The sequence below is a fragment of the Phaethon aethereus genome, assembly GCF_964289735.1.
Source record: "Phaethon aethereus genome assembly, chromosome: 14".
NCBI lineage: Eukaryota > Metazoa > Chordata > Aves > Phaethontiformes > Phaethontidae > Phaethon > Phaethon aethereus.
In genome coordinates, this window is record NC_138590.1 from 12,775,628 (window position 1) to 12,794,754 (window position 19,127).

At 43.7% G+C, this 19,127-nt stretch overlaps 1 protein-coding gene across 1 annotated transcript; it reads left to right on the forward strand.

Moving 5' to 3' along the window:
- Nucleotides 1-2,442: 2,442 nt before the first annotated feature.
- On the forward strand, nt 2,443-13,848 carry LOC309410125 (uncharacterized protein; the record flags this gene model as incomplete). Its single annotated transcript, XM_082006464.1, has 8 exons — nt 2,443-2,491; nt 6,476-6,820; nt 8,007-8,351; nt 9,303-9,392; nt 12,612-12,667; nt 13,265-13,346; nt 13,499-13,593; nt 13,825-13,848. 8 exons carry the CDS (start codon nt 2,443-2,445, stop codon nt 13,846-13,848), a joined length of 1,086 nt encoding a protein of 361 aa, XP_081862590.1.
- Between the last annotated feature and the right edge of the window lie 5,279 nt (nt 13,849-19,127).

The window sequence follows — 19,127 nt, forward strand, 5'->3', positions numbered from 1 at the left end:
AGATACATGCAGGCAGAAGCTCCCTGTACTTTTTCATTACTTCCACTCATGTCAGTGGGTCTTGGAAGAGGCATTTCAAAATGAGCCCCAGAGATGTGCAAGTAGCACTTGGAGCCCGTTCACCCATTAAGAGATTATCCAGCTGCACAAAAACTGGCAGCACATTGAGCGTGATAAGGCTAACTAACGAGCTGCAAACTGATTTTTTTTTTAAGACAGCTCTCTGCCTTTTCTGCCTGCAAGAAGCCACTAGATAGCAGTGCAGAAGCAGCAAGCAAGCCCCATTTTTCTGGTTCTACCCAGCACACTTGGATTTTGTGTGGCCTTTTTCAATTCCTTCTGCTGCATTTAGCCCAGTCTTGCTAAACAAACAAAGCTGACGTTGATGTTGTGTTCATCCTCTTCCTTCCCTAGTCACCTGCAACATACCAACCAATTCTGTTATGACAAGCTTCATGGAAATTGGTGGCTGGATAAAGATCCAAATTTGTGCTCCAGTGGGATTCACATACTCTCTGCACTGGCATCAGCTGGGCATAGGCTCACAGCCACTGCTTAATGGTGAGCGATGGGAGACAAAAACTGGGGTCACTGCAGGGAAGAAGTCTCCAGGATATTGGCCACATCACATTTCATTATTTCTGTTCACAGAACAGCTGGGGCTGTGTGTACTTGGCATTGTATGAACGGTACCTGGTAGAATATAGCAAATTAGATGTTTTACTGATTGCTGGTTAACCTGCCTGATAACGTTAACAATAAGGCACTGCTGTATTCTTGTGTCTATCCCCCCGGTTGCTGTTTATGCTGCACTGAAGCATGTGAGGATGCAGAGCAGCATCGGATCATCACTTTGATTCAGAATAGTTCTCTGAGCTTCACGCTGCTTGAATCTGCTGCTAAGTTGGCTACGGCAGCATCAGCTGGCTATACGCTGCTGAAAGACACCAGGCATCCTGGCTTGCTGGAGCCTGGTCTGTTGGGGATCTACTTCTTGCCACTGTAATGTAGTGCTGGTGTGAGGGATGAGGATGCTAATGAGACGTAGCCTCCTACTCCAATGTACTACTGAGTCCAACAGGTCTGCAAGCACAAGAGTCCTTCTCTGAAGCAGTGTTGCGGGGGATAACTAACAGCTAATCCCTCTTCAACCTTTCTGTGCTACTCAAGTTTTTGTAGACCTGTTCGTGGTGCCTCTTAGGTTATCCCTTTTCCAGGCTGACTCATCCTGGACTACCCATCTAGTCCTCCTGTGGAAACACTTCCATACTTTCCATCATTCTTTTTGCCCTTACTGGAACATTTTCCAGATCCAACATATGCTTTGAGGCGACTAGAATCATACTTAGGATCCAAGGTAGATTTGTGCAGTGGTATAATGCTGTCTTCTGCTTTGTTTTCTATTGCTTTACTAATAACTGCTAAATTTGATTTGCCTTTTTTAATGCTACCAAGCAGAGGGGTGATACTTTCACGGGCTTGACTACTCATGATAAGCCCAAAGTCTCCTCTCTCAGGAGAGTCTGGTTAAAGCCTATAATTTCAGCATTTGACTTTGGAATTGCTTCTCCCATTTGCACTGTGCTACGTTTATTTGCACAGAATTTTGTCTGTCTGCAATTCTTAATTCCTGACCTTAATGTTTTATTACTTTTGCTTTATTACTCATTTTTTCCAGAGAACTTCTTTATCAATTGGTCAGAAAGCGTAAAAAAAAGTCAGAAAAATTAAAAAGTACTTCTTGGAGTTGGTGTTGCATATCTTTGGGAAGGATGTTTTTTGGCAAGAAAACATTTGTGAGAGTATCTCCAAGGCTGTCTTTGCAAATAGAAAATATGAAGCTGGTGAAAGAAAGAGGGGCGTCTTCAAGCAGAAGGCAGAATCAGGGAAAATGAAGGGATTAAGAAAATATAATCAAAGTCAGAGGTGGAGACTAAACCAAATATTTAGGAGTATAAGACCACGGAGCTTGTTCTTCCTGCTCAGCGCTACAGAACAGCAATAGATCTTAAGAGATCCATGGAAAGGCAAAACAAATAGTATATTGAAATTTCTGGTAGGAGTACCATGCCGAGTGTCCTGGAAGAGGAAGGAAAGTAGGATAGAATGGGATAGGATAGAATAGTTCAGTTGGAGGGGACATACAATGATCATCTAGTCCAACTGCCTGACCACTGGGCTGACCTTAACATCCTTCTTAAATTGTGGGGCCCAGAACTGCACACAGTACGCAAAATGAGGCCACATCATTGCTAAATACAGAGGAGGATCACCTCTCTTAACCAGCTTCTAGCCGGAAGCGTAGGAAAGAAGCAGTTGCAGTACATAAAATCTGGAAATGGAGAAATGAGACTTCAGTAGGGCTCACTCAGCATCTCAGGAAAGTGTGAGATCTAGTTTTCTCTCCTTCCACTCACTGCCCTGGAGTCTCCATCAACTAAAATGTCCCATTTTGTGCTGTTTCACTGGATTATGATACAGATCTTTATAGGTGAGTCTTCACCTGCTTTTTGTATGCTTGCTCAGAAAACAAGTTTTGTAAAATTAAAAACAGAGACGCTTGTTTTATGAAAACAAAACAGTGAAAAGGGTCGTAATTGTATACAGAACTTCAAAACTTGTCTTAACTTACTGACTTAATACTGATTGAGAAAATTTTTTTTCTTTTTAAAAATGTATGTCGTTTCCTCTGTATATAGTCTCGGTTAATGCTCCCCCAAAATGATCTAATTTCTTTACTACTATTAAATGTCTACTGCTGGCTTTGATTCTTTATCTGTCTCTCCACCACACTACAGAGCTGACACAGCCTAAGCTAGGGAATTGAAATATTGACAGACTAATGAGTGTATAGACATGATAAAGGAAGGATTTTCTGTAACTCTGAGGGCTGTTTGCTGCCATGAACTGAATATGGGAAAGCAGGGCTGGAGATTCCTCTCCTTTTACTCCCAAATGGTCAGTTCTCCCATATGAATCTAAATCCTAAAAGAGATAGAAGTCAAAGAAGAGTAACCTGGGAGACTGGGTCTTGCAAGCGCCGTTGGTATCGGCTACGTTTCTGCATGTGCATTTAGGTATCAACAATGCAGTTTCCAAATTGCCTGGGGTGGCTCAGGAATGTGGGTTCACCCACTTTCAGTGGGGCATGAGCTTTTAAATCACTTAGGCATTTCAGGAAATTCTGTCTCAGGTGGCTAAATATTAATTGGCTAACCTCTGCCAGGATGAAATACTATGTATAACATCTGCAGCAACTGCAATGTTCTTAAATTGATCTGAAAAGTAGCGGAAAAGATGGTCAGCGGCACGATACACTGAGGGGCAAGAAGTGATCCGTTGAGGGAAGGTAATACAACCTCCGTGGCGTCTGCTGCACAAGTGGTGCTTCTCCAGCACTTTGCTGTAGCCCAGGGAATTCCGTAGTATTTTTTGTCTTTTGCCAGTCTCAGCAGAAGAAACTGTATCTTCCCTTCCCTGCTGTATCTTCAGCCTCAAAATAAATTGGAGATCCTTGCCTCCATTTGGTCCTATTTTCAAAAACTTTCTCTATGCAGAGCTACTGATGGGTGAGAATGGCTTTTTGTTACTTTCTCTTTAGCTTGGATCAGTGCTGAAAATTGGTAGTCTTGAGACTCAGGAAATCAGCAGAGCGGGCAGTTAAATGCTTCTTTTCTGTTTATCGGTAATTTTCTCTGCAATTTCATCAGTACAGAAGCTTCAAGAAGAAATTAAAAAAAAAAAGGGTTGATAGGGAAAAGATACCAAATATCTTCTACAAAGAAGGAAAATTATTCCAGAAATAGATCAAGAAAAAAAAATATGTTTTTCAACCAGCCGCCTTGGCTGGAGGATGTAGGATTTATGTCTTTGTTCATCCAATGTCCAGTCTACAGGAGAGAAGACCACGACAACAGCAACTACTGGAGTTACTGCTGAATACTAACTGTCATTGAGGGTTGGTTCAGGAGAGACTATATATAAATATGTATATATCTGTATGATCTGAACAATTATGAATATTCCTTTCTATTTTGGAAGATATATTATATATTTGCAGTCCATTTCTCCCTCACTTGGATTAAAGGCTTAGAGTGGCACACCTCACTGACTTCAGTGGGACCACCCAGGCATAGCTGATGCTCGGGGTGCCTTGGGTCAAATCGGAATGCCTAGGAGGCTCATTGCCATGGACAAGGGTAGGATTCCTCTCACAGTAAGACCAGGGTGTCACAGTATAATGGCCTCAGAAACCTCTTAATTTCAAAGACATGTTAGTCAGTCCTATTTACTGTTTCTTTTGGAAAATGTGTCTGTGGAAGAGGCTGCGACTGAGAAGGAAGTTATTTAGCCCTTGCAGAGGTTCATACTGTTGAATCAAGGCAGTTGTGGTATTGAAGCTTTCCATACCGACCTGCAGTGCAGGCAGATGTTAGCAACATTAGCTTCACATAAATTAAAAGAGGATTTGAAACTGCAAAACCTGTAACTTTCTAGCACCAATACTGGTGGGAAACTGCACTGGAGACACTCTGGTGCCTTCTGTCTTCCCTCTTCTTCTTTTTATTTATTTATTTGTTTAGTAAGCTCAGGGTTCTTCTTTCAAAGAGAAGAGCAGGCGAATATTCATTTGTTAAAGGGTCGCTTAATGAAGCTGCTTTTGTGCTGTGCAGGACTGGGATGAAATAAGTACAGAAGATAAGCCCATTTCTCCTCAAGCAGCAGTGACCTTAATTCCAGGAGTAGTTCAAGCTGGTCTTGGTTTTACACACATGTTTGTTGGGCTGACTTGAAAATACGTGTTAACTCACTCAGTGACTAACCCCCTGCTCCCCTAGGGATACTTTCAAGGTCAACTGGATGAACTTTTTTGTTCTGTTGTCACAGAAAGAGGCTATTTTCTCTGTTTGTTTTGCTGTAAGAAGGCAAATGAACCTACCCTTTCCAAGGACTAAAACAAGCAGCCATCTTGCAAAGCCTTATCCTATATTCAGGAATTCGTTTTCTTTGGCACATCCTACCTTCATTTCACTGCAGAAGCTTCTGTCCTTCACACCATACTGCGTGTTGTTTTGTCTGCCTCTACTCTTTTTAGCATTTGGAGCTCTAGAAACCTGAACGAGTTGGCTTATCTTGCCAATGGAATAAGCAATAATGAAGCTGAAATGTCATCCCAATAACAAGTCATGAGGCAGCTTGCCACAGACTAAAACCTCACCTGGGGAATAGTCCATTAAAGACAAAACAAAAGAGACATGGACACAGTTGGAAGCATCTGTTTGCTATCTGGGAGTCATGCCAAAAAGAAAAGGCATTCAAACAGCTGGCAAAATAGAAATGTTTGGCAAACCAGGGCCAAAGCTGGTGATAATAGCAGCAACTGCTGTAAGTCCTCTTTGGGGTAAGCAAGCTGGCTATGAGACATCAGATCTGTGGGATGATCCTCTTGCTGCAGCAGAGGACCAGATCTGGATGCTCCCTGGTCCCTCTGTTCCTGCTCCATCATATGTAAACCATAACATGGGGGAAAAAGGCAAAAAGGTAGGAGGACCGGCACAGACTAGATGAATGTAAATCAGAAAAGATTTGTTACTATATGGGAACCTTTTTTTCTGTAGTGCCTTTCATGAAGAAGAAATCCCTTTTAGGGCAATCTGAGAACTGTTAAGAAAGAACAATACGCAGCAAAGATTCAAATCAGATGCTGAGGTGTGTATTGGCTGTAAACGCCACATAAAGCTGGTCATTAAGAGTAAGAGCACAAGGAAAGCATGCGTATGCTCTTTTAAAGATCAGTATAACATTAGCAGTTAAAGCTTCTATGTACGCAGCGCTCTGCAAGGTAAGTGGGATAGTTGGCAGGGCTTGCTCAGGAGCAGAAAAAGCAGTGCACTTTCTGAGAACAGGTTCCCACAGACAGATCCCACTGTTCTGCAGCTTAATTAGGCTCTAATTTCACGTGTGAATAGGTGTCTTGGTCCCTGCTATTGAGACTGTCAGTGAAAGGCAACCATGACCGCATTTTCTTCTTTGAAGGAGATGATGGTGGACTGAGAAAAACAAATGTACGTCACACTAGGTTTCTGAACAACTTTCAAACAGCCTCTTAGGAGGGGAGACGGGATGGGAGCAGAGTTCCTAAATTCCACTTGCACAGGTCTAGTCTGCGCTCGGGCTGCCAGCGGCAGACCTGAGCGTCTCTCACCACGTATTTGATGTGAGCAATGTGCTCGTGGGCAGCTGGCTGGGGCCCGAGCACAGCCCTCCAGCAGCAGCAGCGAGCCCACACGTGCGAGCCGCTGGCTGTCACCGTTGTGCCCTGGGCCATTAGCTGCCATGGGCTCCTGGGGAGGGCTCGGGGGGCCGGTGCCTGTGGCCTGCAGGCAGGAGTGTTTCTTTTCCTGCCTCACTGTGTGGCATGGAGTCAGGCATCGGAGACTGCCAGCACTCATCTTTCCTTGTTCTTCCTTCACAGCCCACGCTGCCCCTGAAGCTGTCGTTAGAGGAGTAATAGGGCAGCCGGTTAAGTTGCCTTGCTTCTACCGGGTGGCACGTCATAAGGACATCTCCGACATGTGCTGGGGCCGAGGCCCCTGCCCAAATTCGAAGTGCAGTAACAAAATTCTGCACACCACTGGGAATAGGGTGACGTTCAGAAAATCTCAGAGATACAATCTCCAGGGCTATATTTCCTACGGGGATGTGTCTCTCACGATCGGGAAAGTGAAGGCAGAAGATGCAGGTACGTACTGCTGCCGCGTAGAGATCCCAGGCTGGTTCAACGACATCAAACAGAACATGCGGCTGGAGGTGGTCCGAGGTGAGTTTGGGGACCTTCGTGATACAGCCAGCAGGGAGAAACCCCTCACTGATGGGAGTTTAAAATCTGAGTTTATGTGCACTTTTTTTTTTTTTTTTTTTTTTGCTGCTTTGTTTTGGCAAAAAGTGTTTTTCCTAAATTACATAGTTTTCAAGGGAGGTCTGCAACCAGTTGCCCGTTTGAATCACATTCAATGAGTGGTTTTGATGAGAAAATAGTAACTTTTACCCTTATTTTACCTTTCAAATGAAATATTTAATTTCTCATTGTGTAGCCGTATTTGATGTTTTAAAAGAAGATGGAATTTAAAAAAGGGGTTTATCATTTGAAGAGCCCTTGGAATGAAATTCAGTTTTTCATTTGGGGTTCACCTCAACACCAAAAAGGCTTTTGTTTGGTTCATGTCATAAGGAGACCCACATGTTTAGTAATTTTGTCTTAGAGTCTTGAAGGACTTTTTCCCCTTCCTATTATTTTGCTGAGCTGCAGGATAAAGTAAGGGTCTTACAAAGTCGAGAAGAGGCTGAAAAGTATTGCAAAGCACAGAAAAAAAAGATGTTACCCACCCTCCACACTACAGAAAGACAAATTTTTTTCTGACTTTTACAGGGTGTTCAGGAGTGCAATTGGTGCTGATGTACACAGCACTCTTGTGTGCCTGTTGTAAGCAATATAACAGGAGAGTGGGGGAAAAATGCTGCAATCCCATGTCTATTGCTGTGTTTGAGGGCAACAGAGCTCATAGAAAAGGACCAGTTGAAAAGATGAGCAAGAAGCTTGTAGCTGAAAATTGAGTATTATTATTTTATTTTATTTTATTTTATTTTATTTTATTTTATTTTATTTTATTTTATTTTATTTTATTTTATTTTATTTTATTTTATTTTATTTTATTTTATTTTATTTTTATGAGGACATTGAAAAGCAAAATCACAAAGTTTTCAGGTTTTTGGGCTCTGCCGTGGAAGGTTCTGTCCCTCCTATTTCTGTAAGAGGGTCAATTGCTTTGGCTGGGGCATTTTTTCTGCTAATTAAACAGCCTTTTTAAAGAGCTACTCTTCCACCTTCATTGTCAATATTTTAGCAGCTAGATAATTTTAATCCATTTGTGGGTTGGCTTTCCTCAGGGTCGGTTGTGAATACTCTGATCTAGCTTTTCTCTTGGCTATGTTTTTTATCCATGCAGCCCCTCCAGTGATGAGAACCACCACGAGAGAGGCTCCCGTTTCCCCCAAACATTTTAGAAAAACAACTTTTTCTCCCCAAACAACCTCTGATCACCAAACAACAGCAGAGACTGCTGTCCTCCTGACAAACACCATCTCTCTAGAGACAACTGCAGCCACCGAGTCTCCCGCAGTAGAGACCATTGCTCCCCCAACATTTGCTGTGACAGCAAATGATATTTTTCCAGAAACTATGGTGACAACCAGTGCTCTCCCAGATTTTTCAACTGGTTTCCAAGCAGCTGACATGAAGACTGAAGATGACGACATGTTCTGCCCAGCAGAGACTGTCCCTCTTCCTGGAAGTACAAAGGGTAACCAGCACCAATCCTTTCTTTTTTCTGTGTAACAGAAATGGTCTGTGTTAGCCTGACTCTGGCATCATAGAGACCCTCCAGATACTTATATTTGTAGCTGGGGAGTTTTCCCCGAGATGCCTATGGGTATGTCTCAGGAGGTTTAAGGAAACATAGGTCAAATGTGGATGATGCCAAACTGGGGTGAATGGCAAAGATAGCCGAGGGTCAGGCTTGCATTCAGAGGAGTTTTAACAGGCTGGAGAAATAATGTGACAGAAACCTCACGAACTACAACAGAAATAAATGCAAAGTCCTGCACCTGGGATGGAGTAGGAGAGATTCACTCAACTTTGCATTATTTTTTGTCTTGATTTGGGAAACACAATTGAAATGGTCTGCTGAAAAGGTTAGTTTAGAGCACATTCTACTTGAGCAATAAAGTCAGTGAGAATTCAAAACATGCTTGAAATTGAATACTTACATTGTTGTTATTATTTAATTGATCAGTGACCTGTTATTATCCTAACCATTCCTAGGTTGCCACTTTATCCACATCAATGACTTTTCTACAGATTGATGTCTGCATGCAAGGCTGTTTTTTGCAGCTTTCTTGGGTCTTCTGTCACTTGAAGTTCTTTCTGACATGAACCTCTGAGGACAGCTTTTCTCTATCATCTCTTGTCTCCCAGCCATAATCCCAGGCATATCTCCCATGCCCCAGTTAAGCTTGGCAACCATTAATTACATCCACAGCTGAACAGTTAAAACATCTAACCACAGGCCGTGCTAGTGAAGTACATCTGTTATCTGGGTAGGATGAGCTGCAGACAGGAAAACTGAAGTGCAGATTTTCACCTCTTAGTTGCAGATGCAGAACTGTGCAAGCAAGTTTGAATGACATATGAAGACACCCCTAATCTGTGATCTTTATAAGCATTACTTTTTATTTTGTTTCAGTAACTACTGAATTCCAAAGTACACTTCCAGCTGCGATGGGAACTAAAAGTGCTGACACTTCTTTTATGGTGGAAGACCTGCAAACTGCAGGTGAGTAGGATAATGGTGCAAGGCCAGAAGTTGCATGTTCAGAGAAATTAAGAAGTTGTCATAAACAAAAGTATTGACTATTCTTAAGATTGTACCAAACATATACTGATAGCTATTCATTGCATCTGGAAGTAAGAGGTATCTGGGGTCCCTACAGAAATTGTGTGAAATCAGGATGTAACAATAACTGAGCAAAACATGTTTTTAAGCCTCCAGAGGAAGTAGATTTTGAGTCACTCACTACTGCTGGGTATCTCAGGTCTGAGAGAGGTTAAGAACTGGTCTTTGTTGCCATCCAAGATTAATTTCTCAGATACCCGATTTGTCATCACTGTGAGTTCTTTGAGCTTTCCATTTTAAATCCTGCCTGGGTGTTGTGAACTTTGAACCTCACTGAATATATTCAGCCAGATGTGACTGCAGGCTCAGTTCTCCAGTGCTTAACATGTGTCATTGGTCGTGATGGGAAGCAGCAGGCAATTACCACAACTATCAGTTATTCCTTCAAGAGAAAAGGAACTGGTATACAAAATCATACCATATCTGAGAAATGAACAAACTTCCATGAAGTTTTCACTTCATGTCCCTCAGTCAAGTATAAAAGTAGAACTGCCCAAGTTATTCAGGTGTGATAGCCTGCCCACCAGATGCCCTTGAATGAGGACTTAAAAAAAGTAAAGCTAAAACTCAAGGATGACATGGCATATTTGGCTGTCAAGGGAATCCTTTTAGTTTCAACTAGTGCCAAGAATCTCTTCATTCTTAAAAACACAATATTTAGATTTTTGCAGGTCTTCTTTTGCTAGACCTAGAGACTTAGAGTAGAAATAGCATTTAGGAAACCGTTCCTTAATGTCCCTGCAGAGGGCTCATAGAAGAGACTTAAATGGTCTCTTCAGCATTTGTGAGGGTTTCTCACCCCTGTCTCACTTGTCTTCCATATAGTTCTGGATAATGCCTCTATTCTGCCATTGTAAATAGGGAGTTTTGCAAAGGGTCTTACCTCTGGGATTCTGGGGGCAACTTAAGTTATGACTGTGGGCTAGAAAGAGCCACTGCAAAAGCAGTAACAGCAGAAAACATACCATGCTTATGTGAGTCATGTACACTCCCACCCATACAAAAAACTGCGTCGTGCTATTTCCGAGAGATAAACTGTCATAATGTGTGAAAACGCTGCAGCATAATTGAGCACTAATAAGAGTCATAAGCCAAGTTAAGGTCTTCACTCAGTCTCCTTTTACTCTGTGAAATAATGCACTAAATAGACCAACTTCAGCCTTATTGTCATGTAAGGGAAGGCTAATCTGTTGCTGAACTCTGTGTTGATGTTAGCACAGCAGCTAGGAGAGAAAACCATGGTGAACAAAGCCCTCCGTCTCCAACAAAATTCTTGCCGGATAGGTTGAGTTAGCTGGGGCAGTTGGTTCCTGCTGACCAGGTTCTGATTTAGTTTCTCTTCTGTCTTTGCCTGCTTTCTCCCAGCAACCACCCCGCCAGCCTCAACCACGCTTCAGATCCTGATGACAACCCTCGCTCCTTCAGGTATGGAGAGTAAGCAGTAGTAGTTGCTTCCATCAGCCAGGCTGCAGCAGATTAAACAGAAAGTTTAATTTTGACTTGTGGGACATGCATGTCAGAGATATGCAACTTGTGTATTTGGGGGTAGTTCTGCTGAGCTAGAGTTCTCTCCTCTCCTCTCCTCTCCTCTCCTCTCCTCTCCTCTCCTCTCCTCTCCTCTCCGACAAAATGAGGGGTGACATAAAACAGGCGTATGACAAAATGCAATGTTCATGTAGCCCTGGGATTTTTAGCACTTGCTAGGGTTTTATTACTTATATGTGTTTAGCTGTAGTGCTTATTAGCAATAATCTCTTTCCTATTCCAGTGCAAACTTCTAGCTACAGCTGCATGCATGTGAGCTACCTGTGCCCTGTCCATATCTTTGATAAAACGCAAGCATGTTATTTGGTACATGGAGACAAATCAACTCAGCTCTCAGAGAGAGCTGATCAGAACTGAGAAATTTGGGGGAGATCAGGTTATTCACTGAAGAACATACTCTGAAAAGTTAAAAAAAAAAGAAAAAAACCCATTTTTTTGCTAAGGAGATTATTGGTGGCCATATGATCACCCCCATTACCATTTGACATTCTGGGTATCTCACGCATATAAAGTTTCCTTCGGCTGCGATCTTGGGCACTGCAAGCATGTTACATGTACATGCCCTGACAAATGACTCATCTGGTCCCTGGTACATTTTGCTCAGATGGAGGCTCCATAGTTGTTCACTTGTCAAACCTTTGAAAGCACTACTCATCACAGTCTTCCTATACATTAGGGCATGACCTAAGGCATAGGAGCTTTTCTGCCATAGCATGTAACCTGAGGTTTTGATTCACTAAGCTGAGTGGCTCCTCTGTTTTTAAGATGCTGCTAAACATTGGGTGCTCCCTGTGTCGGATCAAGTGCTCCAAATACTTAAATACTTCAGTACTTTGTAGCATGAGGTCGCGATGAGCCAAAGCCAAAGCCTAGAATAAGTTTTTGTGACTTTAAATTCACTAGCAAAAATAAGAGAGTAGGATCATAGGATAAGAGCAGAAAAGTTTTCTGCAAGAGTTCTTGAGCGTTCATTTAGTACATCCCTGCTTCCAAAGCTTAGAAAACTAGAACTGCATTATTCTTAATATCCTAGATAGAAAAAAAATGCATCATCTTCATAGAGATATCTTAAATCTGTGGCAAGTTATCTGAACAGAAAGATGTTTCCTGTGGTTTTCAGTACTAATGCAGCTTTCAAAAACTGCAATCACTCGTAAGTCTGACCACAATTAAACTGAGGCAGTTCCTCCACTTAGACTTGTACCTTGTTTACTACCCCTGCTCCCTATGACATCTTGCCATGCTTACAGAAGTGAACACTCCTTCAGAGCAGACAGGTTGCTACTGTCTTGCTTCACGGCCTGTCCCTGGGAAGCCTCCTCTTTCCTTGATGAAGACTGACATTTCCCAATGGCTGCCTGATACACCATTTGTGGCTGAAACAAATTGTTCTCTTTTGGTTGCAAGGTGCTTTATTTCTCTTATTCAGGGCCAGATTTTGCCCTCCTCATTCCCTGAGTTCATGACTCCTTGATTAACGCAATGACAACCACAGCAGCCCTCACTCCTTCAGGTGACTGTGCCAATAATAATTGTAATTTCTTTTATTTTCAGAGATTTCAGCAATTTCAGACGGCAACGCTGAGGAACATGATGATAACAGAGATAAGGTAGAACGTCCTCTAAGTTTCAAGAGTGTTTAACTAGAAACCAGAAGAACAGCAGGACATGTTAGTGTTTTTCAATGTACTCATACTGTTTGCAAACAGTAGCTTGAACATTTGTTTAGAAGCTCAGGAACCATCTATTCACCTTTCCAGTGGCCTGTGGCCATCCCATCTGGCTTGGACACTTTAGCAAAACCTCATCCCCCGATACCCTGTAAGACAGGCAGAGGTAGCATCCTCGGGGCAACTTGGGAGGGTTGTTGTGCTTCTCAGTCTCTAATTAAGAGAAGGATGAGGGTGAATAAGCTCCTCCTTTAGATACCTTATTAAGAAGTTCATGTTAAGTGGGATGAATCTAGGGTCAAATGCTTCAGAAGAGGATTTATTAAATACTTAACAGGTAATTCATTTGTTTATCGTGATCAACCTGATATGTCTTCTCCATACTTTGTACAGGCAAGCTCAGAAAAGCATTGCAAACTCTAGCCCAAAGCAGATATATCAGAGCTCTGAGCCACTGCGGCAACCTGCTCCTGTGTGAATAGGTCTGAAGTAAACATGCTTCTAAAGCCTTTTCAGTTTTTCTCTTCTCCCTTCCAGTTTCCCAGCTATGCCATTCTCATTGCCTGTCCCATACTGGTGTGCATTCTTTCCATACTGATGCTCTCGTTGTTTTGGAAACGTAAGTATCCCTATGCACATAATTGATTAATGTTTCCAATGCTGGCCTAGTGCAGACATGCTTCTGTATCTCTGGTTAATCTCTGCTAAATCTGCCACAGCCCCTGTGACAGCAGTCTGTTCATTTTATGGGGGTTGCTGTCCTCACTCCAGGACTGTGTCACCACGAGGAGACCAGGGAGCATGAGTTGGTGGGGATGCAGCAGGAGGAAGCCTGTGCAAAGAACCTGTTCACTCACTTATTGCAGGTCTGGTTCATCTTGTTGGCTCTTGCTTTATGGTAAAGTGGTCCTGTAGATTCCTGGAATTGCTCCCGGCAGACATTGGTGTAACTTAAATCAGAATGAGATCCTTTCTCTCCTGCTTAGCCCACAGAAAGTTTGCACCTTGCTATCTTTGCTTTTGAACTAATATGACTGTTTCATTAGAATTATAGATTTCTTTTTGCCATTGTGACATTAATATTATTTTGCTTCTAGGTAAACACACAAAGAAGTTTATAATAAAAAGGTAATCCATTTTGTAATTTCCTATTAAAAGTTCCAATGTAATTTTTCTTAGAGGCAGAAAGGTATTGGCCACTGATTGTAATGGTTGTAGAATTGGCTTGTGGTGCTGACTACCAAAATTGTATTACGAGCAAGCTTCACATAACTTCGCCCCAGAAAATCAAGCAGTGGTTCCTGGATACTGCTGCTATCTAGCGATGAACAGACATCCAGAGCACAGAAGAACTTCAGCAATCGGTACTTACTGCTATGTAGAGACCCCAGCTTAAGTACGTACCTCATTTGCTTTATTCTTTGATCGAATACCAGGGCATGACCCTGGTGGGGTTATTTTAAAGAAATTAAGAGATAAATGGTTATGATGATCAACTGGCAAAATGAACACTCAGAAAGGGACCAAAGATTTATGGACAGTCCTCCATGGAGTGGCAATTCATGCCAATACACAAAGAATGGACCCCATGAAGGGTACATTGCAGCAGTGTGGCAAACCAAGCTTTCCACCACTAGAAAAATCTTGCAGGTGTCATGGGACTACTGCACCTTCTCACACACTAGTTGGGTCACACTGAACTATCTGAGGTGATCACTGAGGTGATGGTTTTGAGGCAGATATGAAATATGGAGGTGTGATGAGTCACCCTGCGCAGGTGTAACTGATAAGTTCACGTCTTCTGGCTTATGTTGAAAAAAAGATTTTATCTAGACAAACAACAGAGTAGTCCATTGAAGTATCATCCCTTTGCCAAAGACCAATAATTTTTCAATGGTAGATGGTCCCCCACTGCATACCTACCTAGGAGATAAGGATTGGGGGTCAAGGAGGGACTCTTCTCTGAATCCCATGGTGGTTACCCTACAGCTGTCATTATAAGATCTCAACAGCCCTTTCCTATCCGTTAGAAGAATGCAAGCACTCTGGCGTGAAATGTAGGCATTGCACCACTGAAGTCAGTGGACTCAGTAGCTTCTGGTCTCTGTTTCAATGGGAATTTGCCGATGTTACAAATAAGAAAGGATGCTCTGAAGCAGCAATGTACTTTTGCCCCATCCATAGTGATCTATGCTTCTCACTACAGCCTTGGACAAGCGGAAGACCTTGAAAAAGTTTTCAGTGGTGCTGAAGGAGAAAACAACATTTTTTCCCTGTGAAGAGCTCCTACATCATCTGTAGATGTCACGGAAAATAAAAAGGGCCTGCTACATGCTGCACTGAGAGATGCTTATAAGCCCTCAAAATCTCAATGGGTGTAAACCAAAGGCCAAAGCTTCAACTGTGAAAATTTAAAATATTTTTCAAATTTTGCCATGTCACCTTTAAAACTTATTGCATAAAGAATCTTCTTTGAGAAGGGGCTTTATGCAATACTCATAGGTGTTTCTGGCATCTGCCTTCTTACTAATACCATGTTACAGAACTGAATTTGTTTTTCTCCATTTTTACTAATGCTCTTCCTTGAATACAACTTATACTGTGAGGAACAGAAGAGACAAGTAGTAAGATGGAATGCCGCCTAACTTCAAAGTGCCAAAAAAAAGAGAAAAAAAATCAGCAAATACAGTTCTTATTGCTTTTATATAATCAAGAGAAAAATCAAGCCACAAGAATGCTGCGAGTATAAATCAAAAATGCAGATTACTTTAGGGATACCAATGCTGCCTGTGATTCAGCATGTTTGAATGACCCTTGGAGACTATGTTAATAAACTTTGTCATTTACTGCTAGCAATTGTATTTTTATTCCACACCCTAAGTTAGTTATTCCCCAGGTGTTGAAATAACTGGTGTGCTGTCTCAGCTCTCTGAAGAAGTACTGCAGCATTTCCAGAGGTGGGAAAATGCCCAGAAGACCAACCTGCAAGGAAATTTTTCTATCCTGCCCCCACAAACTCCCATACCACTCATTGGTAAATCCATGTCTCCCCAGTCAATGTGCACAGGGGACCCGCAGTCGTTTATTTGGAGTTGCCTTTTGGTCCTCATGACGATGACCTGCAAAAACCAGCAGCTCTCACGGTGGAGTCTGCTTGGCAATGTGGACCTGCACCATGCAGCCCTAGGGTGCTTCATTTAGGGCCCCAGCACCCAGTCACAGCGTAGCATAGTGCTGGCTGGCTGGGTTTTGTGTGGATGAGACTGGGGTGCCCAGTCCTACTGCTGTTCATTCATCTTTTAGAGAAGTTGCAGGTGAGAATCACAACACAGAGCACAACCACATCTTAGAAACTTGGCTGTCCCTTCAGGTGCCAATGGGAGGTGGATGTAGCCACTTCAGTGTTTCTGAGCAGCATAGGCAAAAATCTTGTGATCTTCATGGAAAGGCTCTGGGGACAGTAAAAACAGTGAAGAAGAGGTAAAGTGTGGCATTCACCTTCTGCTGCTTCTAGTGGGACAGAAGGGCTGTGGGGGAGAACATGTCTCAGATATTAGCTGCTCAGACATATTCCTGTGTTGCGCTTAGAGCTGACGCTGAGGATGGGGATGGTTTGGACACCGTGGCTGCATGGGCATGTGTGTGGTTAGCACATGCTACGGACCTTGGCTTGGCCCTGGGCTGCCTGAGCAGGAGGCAGGGCTGCCGGCAGCACGGAGCAGTCCAGGGAAGTCTGAAATCCTCCCTGTTACCCTTGAGCCCTGCAAATGCTGCCATGATGATAGCTCTGCAGCACTAACCTTGTCTTCTACTTAGCTGGGAAAACTGGAGCTTTTGAGTGGCTGCAGGGCAGATCAGCAATGCACGGCAGAGCGAAGCCCATCATTTCACCACGCTAACTGCACCCTTCCCGAGGGGGCTTTTGCTCATGTTTCGTCTGAGTTGAGATTTAGGCTTTAAAAACCAGACCGAGTTGGTTAACCAGCCTGGGGGCATTAGTGAAGTGGGACTGGCCATAGAGGCTGGGGGATCATCTATGGGATATGCTGTGGAGCTTTCATGTGCGTCATTGGGGTCCTCACCAGCTCTGCTGCAATGACTATGGGAACGGCACGGGAGAAGGTTCAAATCCACGACACTGTTATCTCCACTGCCTGGGGTTCACCAGTCCCTGCTGTGGCAACTCTGGGCAGCGACAACTTGAAGTAAGAGCACATTGTGGGGGTATCGTTTGATCAGAAGAAAACATCGTGCGGCAGCTCTGGAGTTCCCCACCAGTCATGCTCAGGGCTGCGGTGAGACTTTTTGACTCTACAGCTTCTTTTCTCGGGCCATGAGCTGGGGGGGGCCGGGGAGGTTCCTCTTTGGGGCCCGTCTCAGTCTCGCCTGGGTTCAGCGCCCCGCTGCACACCCTGGTTTAGCCGCGTTGTGGGAGGCAGAAGAGAGTCCCCAAACAGAGGATGTGGCCGGCAGGCGCCCAGCTTGGGCTCGCTCAGCTGAGACCTGTCTGTCCCACGCTGGTCAGTGCGGCTGCCGCCAGCCCAACACACAGCACGTGCTGAGCCTGGGGGCCTGGTGCCTGACACTGCTTCTAGGCATGAATTGCACACAAATCTGGAAGGAATAAAAGGGAAAAAAACCCCAAACAATTTTGATGTACTCCTTTAAAAGAAAAAAAATGAAAGAGCTTTTTTTTTTTTAAACTCCCCCCCAAGTAAACCTGCTAATTAAGCCAGCAATATCTTCATTGCAACTTCCAACTGGCAGGGCTGGGCCAATCCTTTTGCTCTTATTAATTAGCCCTGCCCTAATGACTTCTTCAGAGCAGAGCTAGCTCTTGCTGGGGAAGGTTCTAGCACATTTGCTGTCATGCTGGCTGGAGTTGAAGGTCCTGTGTTGAGGAGCTGCACAAGGGCACAAGAAATAAGAGCCAACAAAGTGAGTTTGATCTGATCAGCCATGTGGAAATGCAGCCCAGAAATGCTGTAGGGAAGTTGTAAGTGTAACTTATGTTGCTGAGCTTTTTTTATTTATCTTTTTATCCACCCCAATTACTGAGGCTGAGGTTTGGCTTGAGAGTGGCAATTGGAAGCAATGGATCTGGTTATATTTAAATGAGAATACATTGAAGTAATTTCTGAGGAACTGACCCTGGCTGTCAGTATGTTCAGTGAAAGGTTAAAGGGAGCCTTTTAAAATGCAGCTGGAGGAAAAAGAAATGCTGTTTTCCAGAAGCAACAGGAGCCCCAAAGTGCAGTTTCTGGGTCTAGTGAAGAAAAGCTGGATGAAAGCAGCATGGTTTTAGAAAGAAAAGACTGTCAGAGAATATGTCATTGGCATCTGGAGACGTTAGTCTTTCTTTTTAAGACTTTTACCTTGGAAGGCAAAGAAGTGCACTTGAGTAAATACAAGGCACCGCAGCCAAGGAAACCCTCCAGTAAGCAGCTGGAGACTATAGACACTGTTTTGGCTGCGAAGCCCGCCAGCGGCTGGGGAAGCCCTGACGAAAGGCAGCCGGGTGCCCGGCCACGCTGCGCGGCTCGCGCCGGCGCCTTGTGGGTGCTGCTTTCCTCCGGGGTTGCTTTGCTACAACTTGTTGCTGCCCGTTGAACTCGCCAAAGCAGGTGTCTCTGCAAATTCTGCCCACGAGCACCTTCGCTGCCTTCCCGCGCCTCCCAGCGAGCCGCCAGCCGGCAAAGCCCTTCGCTTTAAAATGCCATGCGCTTCCCCAAAGCCCCAGTCCTCCCAGACCTTGCCTCCCGCCGCCTCTCACGCTGCCGAGCGCTGAGACCCGAGATGATCCAGGTTTAACGCCTCTCCGAAGAGCCCTGAGCCGCTGAAGTTATTGCAGCGTTTACGGGCTTGCACGGGGAGCCCGTGGGCTAGAGCGAAGCGGGTTTGCGTTTGTTCGCAGTCTGTGTCAAGCCTAAACGCTGTTGTCTCTGGGGAGTCTGGCTCTGCCCTGTGGAGCGAGGTGGCTCATTAACGAAGGATTTAGCTTTTGGTCCAAGTAATAATTTTCACTGGACCTGGGATCTTTGTGGACAATTGTCTGTACCAAAATGACCAATTAAATTGAATAAAGGAGGTCTGACATGAAGAGATAATGGCTGAACTACCTGATTAATATGGAGGAGGAACAGAAAAGCAATTAAAAAGGGAGAACTGAATTTTCACATTTTGGGATGTGAAATTGGCTAATGAGAAAACAAGAGGAAATACTGGGGAAAAAAAAAAGGCAAGTGCTGAGTTAGGAATACAAATCCTTTAAAGAGAAACCAGAGGAATGAATTAAATATAATTTTGAGACTAAGAAGAGACCTCTCTAAATAGACTTTATTGGAGCTGACTGCTCTGATGGTCCCTTTCCATCTCAGCAGCACATCTCATTATGTTTCCA